Source organism: Oncorhynchus kisutch, unplaced genomic scaffold (assembly GCF_002021735.2).
Source record: "Oncorhynchus kisutch isolate 150728-3 unplaced genomic scaffold, Okis_V2 Okis03b-Okis08b_hom, whole genome shotgun sequence".
Lineage (NCBI taxonomy): Eukaryota > Metazoa > Chordata > Actinopteri > Salmoniformes > Salmonidae > Oncorhynchus > Oncorhynchus kisutch.
The window spans coordinates 17,463,456-17,476,786 of NW_022261980.1; the positions used below are offsets into that span (position 1 = coordinate 17,463,456).

The 13,331-nt window shown below is 46.9% G+C and overlaps 1 protein-coding gene across 4 annotated transcripts in view; it reads right to left on the reverse strand.

The window, feature by feature from the left end:
- The window catches only part of LOC109877923 (G patch domain-containing protein 1), a 33,731-nt gene that overhangs the window by 5,372 nt on the left and 15,028 nt on the right, over positions 1-13,331 (reverse strand). For all 4 annotated transcript variants that reach the window (XM_031812641.1, XM_031812640.1, XM_031812638.1 and 1 more), the window contains exons 12-17: positions 11,766-11,929; positions 11,212-11,396; positions 8,105-8,232; positions 7,212-7,318; positions 3,943-4,124; positions 1,049-1,301 (exon numbers count right to left, since the gene is read on the reverse strand). In XM_031812641.1, the coding sequence (XP_031668501.1) occupies positions 1,049-1,301; positions 3,943-4,124; positions 7,212-7,318; positions 8,105-8,232; positions 11,212-11,396; positions 11,766-11,929 (1,019 nt within the window). The remainder of the gene's footprint in view (positions 1-1,048; positions 1,302-3,942; positions 4,125-7,211; positions 7,319-8,104; positions 8,233-11,211; positions 11,397-11,765; positions 11,930-13,331) is intronic.

Sequence of the window (13,331 nt, forward strand, 5' to 3'; positions counted from 1 at the left end):
TAATAAACCCCAGGAAGAGTAGCTGCTGCCTTGGCAGGAACTAATGTGGATCCATAATAAACCCCAGGAAGAGTAGCTGCTGCCTTGGCAGGAACTAATGGGGATCCATAATAAACCCCAGGAAGAGTAGCTGCTGCCTTGGCAGGAACTAATGGGGATCCATAATAAACCCCAGGAAGAGTAGCTGTTGCCTTGGCAGGAACTAATGGGGAACCATAACAAACCCCAGGAAGAGTAGCTGCTGCCTAGACAGGAACTAATGGGGATCCATAATAAACCCCAGGAAGAGTAGCTGCTGCCTTGGCAGGAACTAATGTGGATCCATAATAAACCCCAGGAAGAGTAGCTGCTGCCTTGGCAGGAACTAATGGGGATCCATAATAAACCCCAGGAAGAGTAGCTGCTGCCTTGGCAACAGGAACTAATGGGGATCCATAACAAATACAAATATCTCATCATTCTCCTAACAACCCAAACAGCCGTTGTTAAACCACCATATATATATTGGCTATAGGAACCGAAGGACCAGTGTTCATACCTGGGTGCTGGCTGGGTGTAGCTGACACAGGAGGACCAGTGTTCATACCTGGGTGCTGGCTGGGTGTAGCTGACACAGGAGGACCAGTGTTCATACCTGGGTGTAGTCGACACAGGAGGACCAGTGTTCATACCTGGGTGTAGCTGACACAGGAGGACCAGTGTTCATACCTGGGTGCTGGCTGGGTGTAGCTGACACAGGAGGACCAGTGTTCATACCTGGGTGCTGGCTGGGTGTAGCTGACACAGGAGGACCAGTGTTCATACCTGGGTGTAGTCGACACAGGAGGACCAGTGTTCATACCTGGGTGTACCTGACACAGGAGGACCAGTGTTCATACCTGGGTGCTGGCTGGGTGTAGCTGACACAGGAGGACCAGTGTTCATACCTGGGTGTAGTCGACACAGGAGGACCAGTGTTCATACCTGGGTGTACCTGACACAGGAGGACCAGTGTTCATACCTGGGTGCTGGCTGGGTGTAGTCGACACAGGAGGACCAGTGTTCATACCTGGGTGCTGGCTGGGTGTCGTTGACACAGGAGGAGCAGGCTGGGTTGTGTTGACATTCAACTGGTTAGATATCTGAGGCCCAGTCCCAGCCTTGCTCCGAACCCCTTCCTCCTTCTCCTCCTCCTCCTCACTCTCTCCTTCAGAAGAAGAGGAAGACTTCTCGTCTGATGAACTGGCGAAGATGGCCTTGAACAGATCCATAGACGGCCTGCTCTCCTCCTCCTCCTCCTCCTCTTTCTGCTCCGTGTCTGGCTGCTCAGTTAGTCAGAAACATCATCGATTAACATGTGACTTACAAAACATCTGTATCTCTTACGTCGGTCGACCCTCTACGGATTACAGTAGAGCGTCGACCCTCTACGGATTACAGTAGACCGTCGACCCTCTACGGATTACAGTAGACCGTCGACCCTCTACGGATTACAGTAGACCGTCGACCCTCTACGGATTACAGTAGACCGTCGACCCTCTACGGATTACAGTAGACCGTCGACCCTCTACGGATTACAGTAGACCGTCGACCCTCTACGGATTACAGTAGACCGTCGACCCTCTACGGATTACAGTAGACCGTCGACCCTCTACGGATTACAGTAGACCGTCGACCCTCTACGGATTACAGTAGACCGTCGACCCTCTACGGATTACAGTAGAACATCAACCCTCTACGGATTACAGTAGACCGTCAACCCTCTACGGATTACAGTAGACTGTCAACCCTCTTAGGATTACAGTAGACTGTCAAACCTCTTAGGATTACAGTAGACTGTCAAACCTCTCAGGATTACAGTAGACTGTCAAACCTCTCAGGATTACAGTAGACTGTCAACCCTCTACGGATTACAGTAGACTGTCAAACCTCTACGGATTACAGTAGACTATTACATCAGTGGTGTATGTAGTGTAGTAGGATGGTACCAGAACCTCCTACAGTAGGATCAGTGGTGTATGTAGTATAGTAGGATGGTACCAGAACCTCTACAGTAGGATCAATGGTGTATGTAGTATAGTAGGATGGTACCAGAACCTCCTACAGTAGGATCAGTGGTGTATGTAGTGTAGTAGGATGGTACCAGCACCTCCTACAGTAGGATCAGTGGTGTATGTAGTAGGATGGTACCAGAACCTCTACAGTAGGATCGGTGGTATATGTAGCAGGATGGTACCAGAACCTCTACAGTAGGATCAGTGGTGTATGTAGTGTAGTAGGATGGTACCAGAACCTCTACAGTAAGATCAGTGGTGTATGTAGTAGGATGGTACCAGAACCTCTACAGTAGAATCAGTGGTGTATGTCATGTAGTAGGATGGTACCAGAACCTCTACAGTAGGATCAGTGATGTATGTAGCAGGATGGTACCAGAACCTCTACAGTAGAATCAGTGGTGTATGTCATGTAGTAGGATGGTACCAGAACCTCTACAGTAGGATCAGTGATGTATGTAGCAGGATGGTACCAGAACCTCTACAGTAAGATCAGTGGTGTATGTAGTGTAGTAGGATGGTACCAGAACCTCTACAGTAGGATCAGTGGTGTATGTAGCAGGATGGTACCAGAACCTCTACAGTAGGATCAGTGGTATATGTAGCAGGATGGTACCAGAACCTCTACAGTAGGATCAGTGGTGTATGTAGTGTAGTAGGATGGTACCAGAACCTCTACAGTAGGATCAGTGGTATATGTAGCAGGATGGTACCAGAACCTCTACAGTAGGATCAGTGATACATGTAGTGTAGTAGGATGGTACCAGAACCTCTACAGTAGGATCAGTGGTATATGTAGCAGGATGGTACCAGAACCTCTACAGTAGGATCAGTGGTGTATGTAGTAGGATGGTACCAGAACCTCTACAGTAGGATCGGTGGTATATGTAGCAGGATGGTACCAGAACCTCTACAGTAGGATCAGTGGTGTATGTAGTGTAGTAGGATGGTACCAGAACCTCTACAGTAGGATCGGTGGTATATGTAGCAGGATGGTACCAGAACCTCTACAGTAGGATCAGTGGTGTATGTAGTGTAGTAGGATGGTACCAGAACCTCTACAGTAGGATCAGTGGTGTATGTAGTAGGATGGTACCAGAACCTCTACAGTAGAATCAGTGGTGTATGTCATGTAGTAGGATGGTACCAGAACCTCTACAGTAGGATCAGTGATGTATGTAGCAGGATGGTACCAGAACCTCTACAGTAGGATCAGTGGTGTATGTAGTAGGATGGTACCAGAACCTCTACAGTAAGATCAGTGGTGTATGTAGTGTAGTAGGATGGTACCAGAACCTCTACAGTAGGATCAGTGGTGTATGTAGCAGGATGGTACCAGAACCTCTACAGTAGGATCAGTGGTATATGTAGCAGGATGGTACCAGAACCTCTACAGTAGGATCAGTGGTGTATGTAGTGTAGTAGGATGGTACCAGAACCTCTACAGTAGGATCAGTGGTATATGTAGCAGGATGGTACCAGAACCTCTACAGTAGGATCAGTGATACATGTAGTGTAGTAGGATGGTACCAGAACCTCTACAGTAGGATCAGTGGTGTATGTAGTAGGATGGTACCAGAACCTCTACAGTAGGATCAGTGGTATATGTAGCAGGATGGTACCAGAACCTCTACAGTAGGATCGGTGGTATATGTAGCAGGATGGTACCAGAACCTCTACAGTAGGATCAGTGGTGTATGTAGTAGGATGGTACCAGAACCTCTACAGTAGGATCAGTGGTGTATGTAGTGTAGTAGGATGGTACCAGAACCTCTACAGTAGGATCAGTGGTGTATGTAGCAGGATGGTACCAGAACCTCTACAGTAGGATCAGTGGTGTATGTAGTAGGATGGTACCAGAACCTCTACAGTAGGATCAGTGGTGTATGTAGTAGGATGGTACCAGTACCTCTACAGTAGGATCCGTTGTAGGGCCATCAGTAGTAGAGGCTTCTGGTCCTGACCCAGAGGCTTCAATACGAGCCACACTGAGGAACTCACTGACCGGATCCTTCTCCTTCCTCTCCTTGTCCCCAGCCTGGCCAGACACATCCCACCTGGACCTCTTCCCTGGCTCAGAGGGCTTCACACCTACACAGAGAGAGAGAGATGTAGGGGCCAGGTTTACACAGAGAGACGTAGGGGCCAGGTTTACACAGAGAGAGAGAGACGTAGGGGCCAGGTTTACACAGAGAGACGTAGGGGCCAGGTTTACACAGAGAGACATAGGGGCCAGGTTTACACAGAGAGACATAGGGGCCAGGTTTACACAGAGAGATACAGAGAGACGTAGGGGCCAGGTTTACACAGAGAGAGAGAGAGAGACGTAGGGGCCAGGTTTACACAGAGAGACGTAGGGGCCAGGTTTACACAGAGAGATACAGAGAGACGTAGGGGCCAGGTTTACACAGAGAGAGAGAGAGACGTAGGGGCCAGGTTTACACAGAGAGAGAGAGAGACGTAGGGCCAGGTTTACACAGAGAGATACAGAGAGACGTAGGGGCCAGGTTTACACAGAGAGACGTAGGGGCCAGGTGTACACAGAGAGAGAGAGAGACGTAGGGGCCAGGTTTACACAGAGAGACGTAGGGGCCAGGTTTACACAGAGAGATACAGAGAGACGTAGGGCCAGGTTTACACAGAGAGAGAGAGACGTAGGCGGCAGGTTTACACAGAGAGAGAGAGAGAGACGTAGGGGCCAGGTTTACACACAGAGAGAGAGAGAGACGTAGGGGCCAGGTTTACACAGAGAGAGGGAGAGAGACGTAGGGGCCAGGTTTACACACAGAGAGAGAGAGAGAGACGTAGGGGCCAGGTTTACACAGAGAGAGAGAGAGAGACGTAGGGGCCAGGTTTACACAGAGAGAGAGAGAGAGACGTAGGGGCCAGGTTTACACAGAGAGAGAGAGAGAGACGTAGGGGCCAGGTTTACACAGAGAGAGGGAGAGAGACGTAGGGCCAGGTTTACACACAGAGAGAGAGACGTAGGGGCCAGGTTTACACACAGAGAGAGAGACGTAGGGGCCAGGTTTACACAGAGAGAGAGAGAGACTTAGGGCCAGGTTTACACAGAGAGAGAGAGAGAGAGAGACGTAGGGGCCAGGTTTACACAGAGAGACATAGGGGCCAGGTTTACCCAGACATCACAGCAGGCGTCATGGAAAACACCCCCTTCTTCCACAGAGTATAAAACCACCCATGACAAAATGGACATTAGATCAGAAAACAGGGAGCTGTTGCTAAAGGAGTGTAGTGTAGTGTAGTGTAGTGTAGTGTAGTGTAGTGTAGTGAGGTGTAGTGTAGTGTAGTGAGGTGTAGTGTAGTGTAGTGAGGTGTAGTGAGGTGTAGTGGGGTGTAGTGAGGTGTAGTGTAGTGAGGTGTAGTGTAGTGTAGTGGGGTGTAGTGAGGTGTGGTGTAGTGAGGTGTAGTGTAATGAGGTGTAGTGTAGTGGGGTGTAGTGTAGTGTAGTGTAGTGGGGTGTAGTGAGGTGTAGTGTAGTGAGGTGTAGTGTAGTGTAGTGAGGTGTAGTGTAGTGAGGTGTAGTGAGGTGTAGTGGGGTGTAGTGAGGTGTAGTGTAGTGAGGTGTAGTGTAGTGTAGTGAGGTGTAGTGGGGTGTAGTGAGGTGTGGTGTAGTGAGGTGTAGTGTAATGAGGTGTAGTGTAGTGTAGTGTAGTGAGGTGTAGTGTAGTGTAGTGAGGTGTAGTGGGGTGTAGTGAGGTGTAGTGAGGTGTGGTGTAGTGAGGTGTAGTGTAGTGAGGTGTAGTGTAGTGAGGTGTAGTGTAGTGTAGTGAGGTGTAGTGTAGTGAGGTGTAGTGTATTGTAGTGAGGTGTAGTGGGGTGTAGTGAGGTGTAGTGTAGTGAGGTGTGGTGTAGTGAGGTGTAGTGTAGTGTAGTGAGGTGTAGTGGGGTGTAGTGAGGTGTAATTAGTGAGGTGTGGTGTAGTGAGGTGTGGTGTAGTGAGGTGTAGTGTAGTGTAGTGAGGTGTAGTGTAGTGAGGTGTAGTGTAGTGTAGTGAGGTGTAGTGTAGTGAGGTGTAGTGTAGTGTAGTGAGGTGTGGTGTAGTGAGGTGTGGTGTAGTGAGGTGTAGTGTAGTGAGGTGTAGTGTAGTGTAGTGAGGTGTAGTGAGGTGTAGTGTAGTGTAGTGAGGGTGAGGTGTAGTGTAGTGTAGTGAGGTGTAGTGTAGTGAGGTGTGGTGTAGTGAGGTGTAGTGTATTGTAGTGAGGTGTAGTGTAGTGAGGTGTAGTGTAGTGTAGTGAGGTGTAGTGTAGTGTGTGTATATGTAGTGTAGTGAGGTGTAGTGTAGTGAGGTGTAGTGTAGTGAGGTGTAGTGTAGTGTAGTGAGGTGTAGTGTAGTGAGTTGTAGTGTAGTGAGGTATAGTGTAGTGAGAGTGAGGTGTAGTGTAGTGAGGTGTAGTGTAGTGAGAGTGAGGTGTAGTGTAGTGAGGGTGAGGTGTAGTGTAGTGTGGTGTAGTGAGGTGTAGTGTAGTGTAGTGAGGTGTAGTGTAGTGAGGTGTAGTGTAGTGAGGTATAGTGTAGTGTAGTGAGGTGTAGTGTAGTGAGGTGTAGTGTAGTGAGAGTGAGGTGTAGTGTAGTGAGGTGTAGTGTAGTGTGTGTATATGTAGTGTAGTGTAGCCAACTGTATGTACTTGAATCCACTGAGTTTTCCCGCTCTTGAGCGGTCCCCACCCCTTTTCCTTTGTCTACCAAGCCGTCATATCAGTTTGGTCCGCTAGGGACTTTTTCTTTGTATCATTTAGTAACCCATGTATGACGTATTGTGTGTGTGTTTACGTAATTCTGTGACTAAGTTAGTTAGTAAATAAATAATTAAGTTGATTTGTATATCGCTGATTCAGGGTTCATGCAGATATCCAAGGGGGTTGAGACGTTCAGTAATGAGACTAATGAGGTAATAATACATTAATAAGTGACTAATCGATAAGATATGAAAACATCGGAAGAGTTATATTCGGGAAATAAAAACTCTAAACATTTTCCCGTGGTGCCGACTTCCTAGTTAATTAAAGTCACATGATTAGTTTAATCGCGTAATTAAATTAAACAGAGAATAGATTTGATAATATACAATGAAAGTCAACGCCCCGACACTCTGAAATTCTTCCCTGTAACACTTGAGATAAAATGTGTCTGGATAAAGTGGAACTGATTGTTTGTTACCTTGTGGAGCGGGGGAAGCACTAGCTGTTGGACTCTCTGATACAGTCAGGAAGTTAAACACAGAGAACTTGTCTCTCTTCACTTTGGGCATTCCCACAAACCCTGACCTGGAAAGAAAACAACAGTTAGATCTGACAACCCCAGACCTGGATAGACAACAACAACAATAGTTAGATCTGACAAACCCTGACCTGGATAAACAACAACAGTTATATCTAACAAACCCTGACCTGGATAGACAACAACAACAGTTATATCTGACAAACCCTGACCTGGATAGACAACAACAACAACAATAGTTAGATCTGACAAACCCTGACCTGGATAGACAACAACAGTTATATCTAACAAACCCTGACCTGGATAGACAACAACAACAGTTATATCTGACAAACCCTGACCTGGATAGACAACAACAACAGTTATATCTGACAAACCCCAGACCTGGATTGACAACAACAACAGTTATATCTGACAAACCCTGACCTGGACAGACAACAACAGTTATATCTGACAAACCCTGACCTGGACAGACAACAACAGTTATATCTGACAAACCCTGACCTGGATAGACAACAACAGTTATATCTGACAAACCCTGACCTGGATAGACAACAACAGTTATATCTGACAAACACTGACCTGGACAGACAACAACAACAGTTATATCTGACAAACCCTGACCTGGATAAACAACAACAGTTAGACCTGACAACCCCAGACCTGGATAGACAACAACAACAACAACAGTTAGAGCCCAATGCAACGATACAAGCAGTAACCATTGAGTTTTAGTATTCATAGTACCATTCATTCCGTGGTGGTCAAGTGTGTGTGTGTGTGTGTGTGTGTGTGTGTGTGTGTGTGTGTGTGTGTGTGTGTGTGTCTCGTACCCAGGATAGGGGTCAGGTATGTTGAACCTCTTGCAGAGCAGATTGTCAGGGTGCCATTCAAACGTGTCTCTGGTCAGTTTTCCAAACATCTTCATCTTCACGGCTGCCTGCTTGTCATCCACATCATTCTGAAGACAAACAGGCAGAACAGAGGATCAACCCACTGAGCCTCACACCCAATCCTGGATGCTCAGCCTGTAACCCAATCCTGGATGCCCAGCCTGTAACCCAATCCTGGATGCCCAGCCTGTAACCCAATCCTGGATGCCCAGCCTGTAACCCAATCCTGGATGCCCAGCCTGTAACCCAATCCTGGATGCCCAGCCTGTAACCAGGATGCCCAGCCTGTAACCAGGATGCCCAGCCTGTAACCAGGATGTTCAGCCTGTAACCCAATCAAATCAAATCAAATCAAATCAAATTTATTTATATAGCCCTTCGTACATCAGCTGATATCTCAAAGTGCTGTACAGAAACCCAGCCTAAAACCCCAAACAGCAAGCAATGCAGGTGGAGAAGCACAGTGGCTAGGAAAAACTCCCTAGAAAGGCCAATACCTAGGAAGAAACCTAGAGAGGAACCAGGCTATGTGGGGTGGCCAGTCCTCTTCTGGCTGTGCCGGGTGGAGATTATAACAGAACATGGTCAAGATGTTCAATGTTCATAAATGACCAGCATGGTCGAATAATAATAAGGCAGAACAGTTGAAACTAGAGCAGCAGCACAGTCAGGTGGAAGTTGAAACTGGAGCAGCAGCATGGCCAGGTAGACTGGGGACAGCAAGGAGTCATCATGTCAGGTAGTCCTGGGGCATGGTCCTAGGGCTCAGGTCAGTTGAAACTGGAACAGCAGCATGGCCAGGTGGACTGGGGACAGCAAGGAGTCATCATGTCAGGTAGTCCTGGGGCATGGTCCTAGGGCTCAGGTCCTCCGAGAGAGAGAAAGAAAGAGAGAAGGAGAGAATTAGAGAACGCACACTTAGATTCACACAGGACACCGAATAGGACAGGAGAAGTACTCCAGATATAACAAACTGACCCCAGCCCCCCGACACAAACTACTGCAGCATAAATACTGGAGGCTGAGACAGGAGGGGTCAGGAGACACTGTGGCCCCATCCGAGGACACCCCCGAGGACACATCCTGGATGCCCAGCCTGCAACCCAATCCTGGATGCCCAGCCTGTAACCCAATCCTGGATTCCCAGCCTGTAACCCAATCCTGGATTACCAGCCTGTATTGATTACCCACAATCCTTCAACATTATGGTGAAGCTGTGGAGAGCTGCCTACCTCCTGATCTCCCCTCAATATTAATTACCCACAATCCTTCAACATTATGGTCAAGCTGTGGAGAGCTGCCTACCTCCTGATCTCCCCTCAGTATTGATTACCCACAATCCTTCAACATTATGGTGAAGCTGTGGAGAGCTGCCTACCTACTGATCTCCCCTCAGTATTGATTACCCACAATCCTTCAACATTATGCTGAAGCTGTGGAGGAGAGCTGCCTACCTCCTGATCTCCCCTCAGTATTGATTACCCACAATCCTTCAACATTATGGTGAAGCTGTGGAGAGCTGCCTACCTCCTGATCTCCCCTCAATATTAATTACCCACAATCCTTCAACATTATGGTCAAGCTGTGGAGAGCTGCCTACCTCCTGATCTCCCCTCAGTATTGATTACCCACAATCCTTCAACATTATGGTGAAGCTGTGGAGAGCTGCCTACCTACTGATCTCCCCTCAGTATTGATTACCCACAATCCTTCAACATTATGCTGAAGCTGTGGAGGAGAGCTGCCTACCTCCTGATCTCCCCTCAGTATTGATTACCCACAATCCTTCAACATTATGGTGAAGCTGTGGAGAGCTGCCTACCTCCTGATCTCCCCTCAGTATTGATTACCCACAATCCTTCAACATTATGGTGAAGCTGTGGAGAGCTGCCTACCTCCTGATCTCCCCTCAGTATTGATTACCCACAATCCTTCAACAGTATGGTGAAGCTGTGGAGAGCTGCCTACCTCCTGATCTCCCCTCAGTATTGATTACCCACAATCCTTCAACAGTATGGTGAAGCTGTGGAGAGCTGCCTACCTCCTGATCTCCCCTCAGTATTGATTACCCACAATCCTTCAACAGTATGGTGAAGCTGTGGAGAGCTGCCTACCTCCTGATCTCCCCTCAGTATTGATTACCCACAATCCTTCAACAGTATGGTGAAGCTGTGGAGAGCTGCCTACCTCCTGATCTCCCCTCAGTATTGATTACCCACAATCCTTCAACAGTATGGTGACGCTGTGGAGAGCTGCCTACCTCCTGATCTCCCCTCAGTATTGGTTACCCACAATCCTTCAAAGCTGTGGAGAGCTGCCTACCTCCTGATCTCCCCTCAGTATTGATTACCCACAATCCTTCAACAGTATGGTGAAGGTGTGGAGAGCTGCCTATCTCCTGATCTCCCCTCAATATTGATTACCCACAATCCTTCAACATTATGATGAAGCTGTGGAGGAGAGCTGCCTACCTCCTGATCTCCCTTCAATATTGATTACCCACAATCCTTCAACATTATGGTGAAGCTGTGGAGAGCTGCCCACCTCCTGATCTCCCCTCAGTATTGGTTACCCACAATCATTCAACATTATGGTGAAGCTGTGGAGAGCTGCCCACCTCCTGATCTCCCCTCAGTATTGGTTACCCACAATCCTTCAAAGCTGTGGAGAGCTGCCTACCTCCTGATCTCCCCTCAGTATTGATTACTCACAATCCTTCAACAGTATGGTGAAGGTGTGGAGAGCTGCCTACCTCCTGATCTCCCCTCAGTATTGATTACCCACAATCCTTCAACAGTATGGTGAAGGTGTGGAGAGCTGCCTACCTCCTGATCTCCCCTCAGTATTGATTACCCACAATCCTTCAACAGTATGGTGACGCTGTGGAGAGCTGCCTACCTCCTGATCTCCCCTCAGTATTGATTACCCACAATCCTTCAACATTATGCTGAAGATGTGGAGGAGAGCTGCCTACCTCCTGATCTCCCCTCAGTATTGATTACCCACAATCCTTCAATAGTATGGTGAAGCTGTGGAGAGCTGCCTACCTCCTGATCTCGTGTCACCTCCACAGTGTCTGCCTCCACACCGTCATCCTGTTTCCCTCTGGTGAAGCGACAAGACAGAGAGGAGCTGCTGGGCTTGTAGAGGAGAGCAGCACGAACAAACTCATCCCTCTCTCTCCCTCTCTCCCACTCTGTCATGGTGGGGTCCAAGCTCAACTCCAGGGCATCTGGACAGAGTTGAGGAGACGGTTTAGATGTGAGGATGAAACCATCATGGGAATCTTAGTGGATAATGTACGTTGGGAGAGGAATGTCCTAAAAGCAGAACATGGGCTGATTCTTTCAGAACATTTTAAAGAGGCTCTCAATGCGTCTGTGTTCACCATGAAAAGTGGTTTTATTGTCTTAATAGACCACGATAACATTACAATACCAGATTGACATTGTCAAGCACTTTGTCTTTGTTAAAATGGCAGCCAAACCAGTTCTCTGTCTCTCTGTCTCTCCCTGTTTGACACGGTCTGTTTTCTAAGAGCCTGTCCATTTCATAGAATAAAAGTCCATTGAATCGGTTTGACACCATGCAGCCTCCGTACCTCGGTCTCCCTGTTTGAGCTGGTCTATGTAGAGGTCGTATCGGGCCTGTTTATGAGGGGTCCTCTCAAAGGGTTTGAAGGTCTGTCCTGTCTGGGCCTGCGCCGTAGGGCCGCTCCACACACTCAGAGCTTCCTGCTGCTGCTGCTCTGCGTGGGGTGCAAACCTGGATGGATTCAACAGAGACCTGGTGATCTGACGTTACCAAGGAGCAGCAGGATATTGTAGATGAGAGCCATGCAAGACGTATCAGTGCATTGCTTTGTCATACCTGTGGACTACAATACAAGATCTAGAACACTGGACTACAATACAAGATCTAGAACACTGGACTACAATACAAGATCTAGAACACTGGACTACATTACAAGATCTAGAACACTGGACTACAATACAAGATCTAGAACACTGGACTACAATACAAGATCTAGAACACTGGACTACAATACATCACAAGATCTAGAACATTGGACTACAATACATTGCAAGATCTAGAACACTGGACTACAATACAAGATCTAGAACACTGGACTACAATACATTGCAAGATCTAGAACACTGGACTACAATACAAGATCTAGAACACTGGACTACAATACAAGATCTAGAACACTGGACTACAACACATTGCAAGATCTAGAACACTGGACTACAATACATTGAAAGATCTAGAACACTGGACTACAATACATTACAAGATCTAGAACACTGGACTACAATACAAGATCTAGAACACTGGACTACAACACATTACAAGATCTAGAACACTGGACTACAATACATTACAAGATGTAGAACACTGGACTACAATACATTACAAGATGTAGAACACTGGACTACAATACATTACACGATCTAGAACACTGGACTACAATACAAGATCTAGAACACTGGACTACAACACATTACAAGATCTAGAACACTGGACTACAATACATTACAAGATGTAGAACACTGGACTACAACACATTACAAGATCTAGAACACTGGACTACAATACATTACAAGATCTAGAACACTGGACTACAATACAAGATCTAGAACACTGGACTACAACACATTACAAGATCTAGAACACTGGACTACAATACATTACAAGATGTAGAACACTGGACTACAACACATTACAAGATCTAGAACACTGGACTACAATACATTGAAAGATCTAGAACACTGGACTACAATACATTACAAGATCTAGAACACTGGACTACAATACAAGATCTAGAACACTGGACTACAATACATTACAAGATCTAGAACACTGGACTACAACACATTACAAGATCTAGATCACTGGACTACAATACATTACAAGATGTAGAACACTGGACTACAACACATTACAAGATCTAGAACACTTGACTACAATACATTACACGATCTAGAACACTGGACTACAACACATTACAAGATCTAGAACACTGGACTACAATACAAGATCTAGAACACTGGACTACAATACATTACAAGATCTAGAACACTGGACTACAATACAAGATCTAGAACACTGGACTACAATACATTACAAGATCTAGAACACTGGACTACAATACAAGATGTAGAAC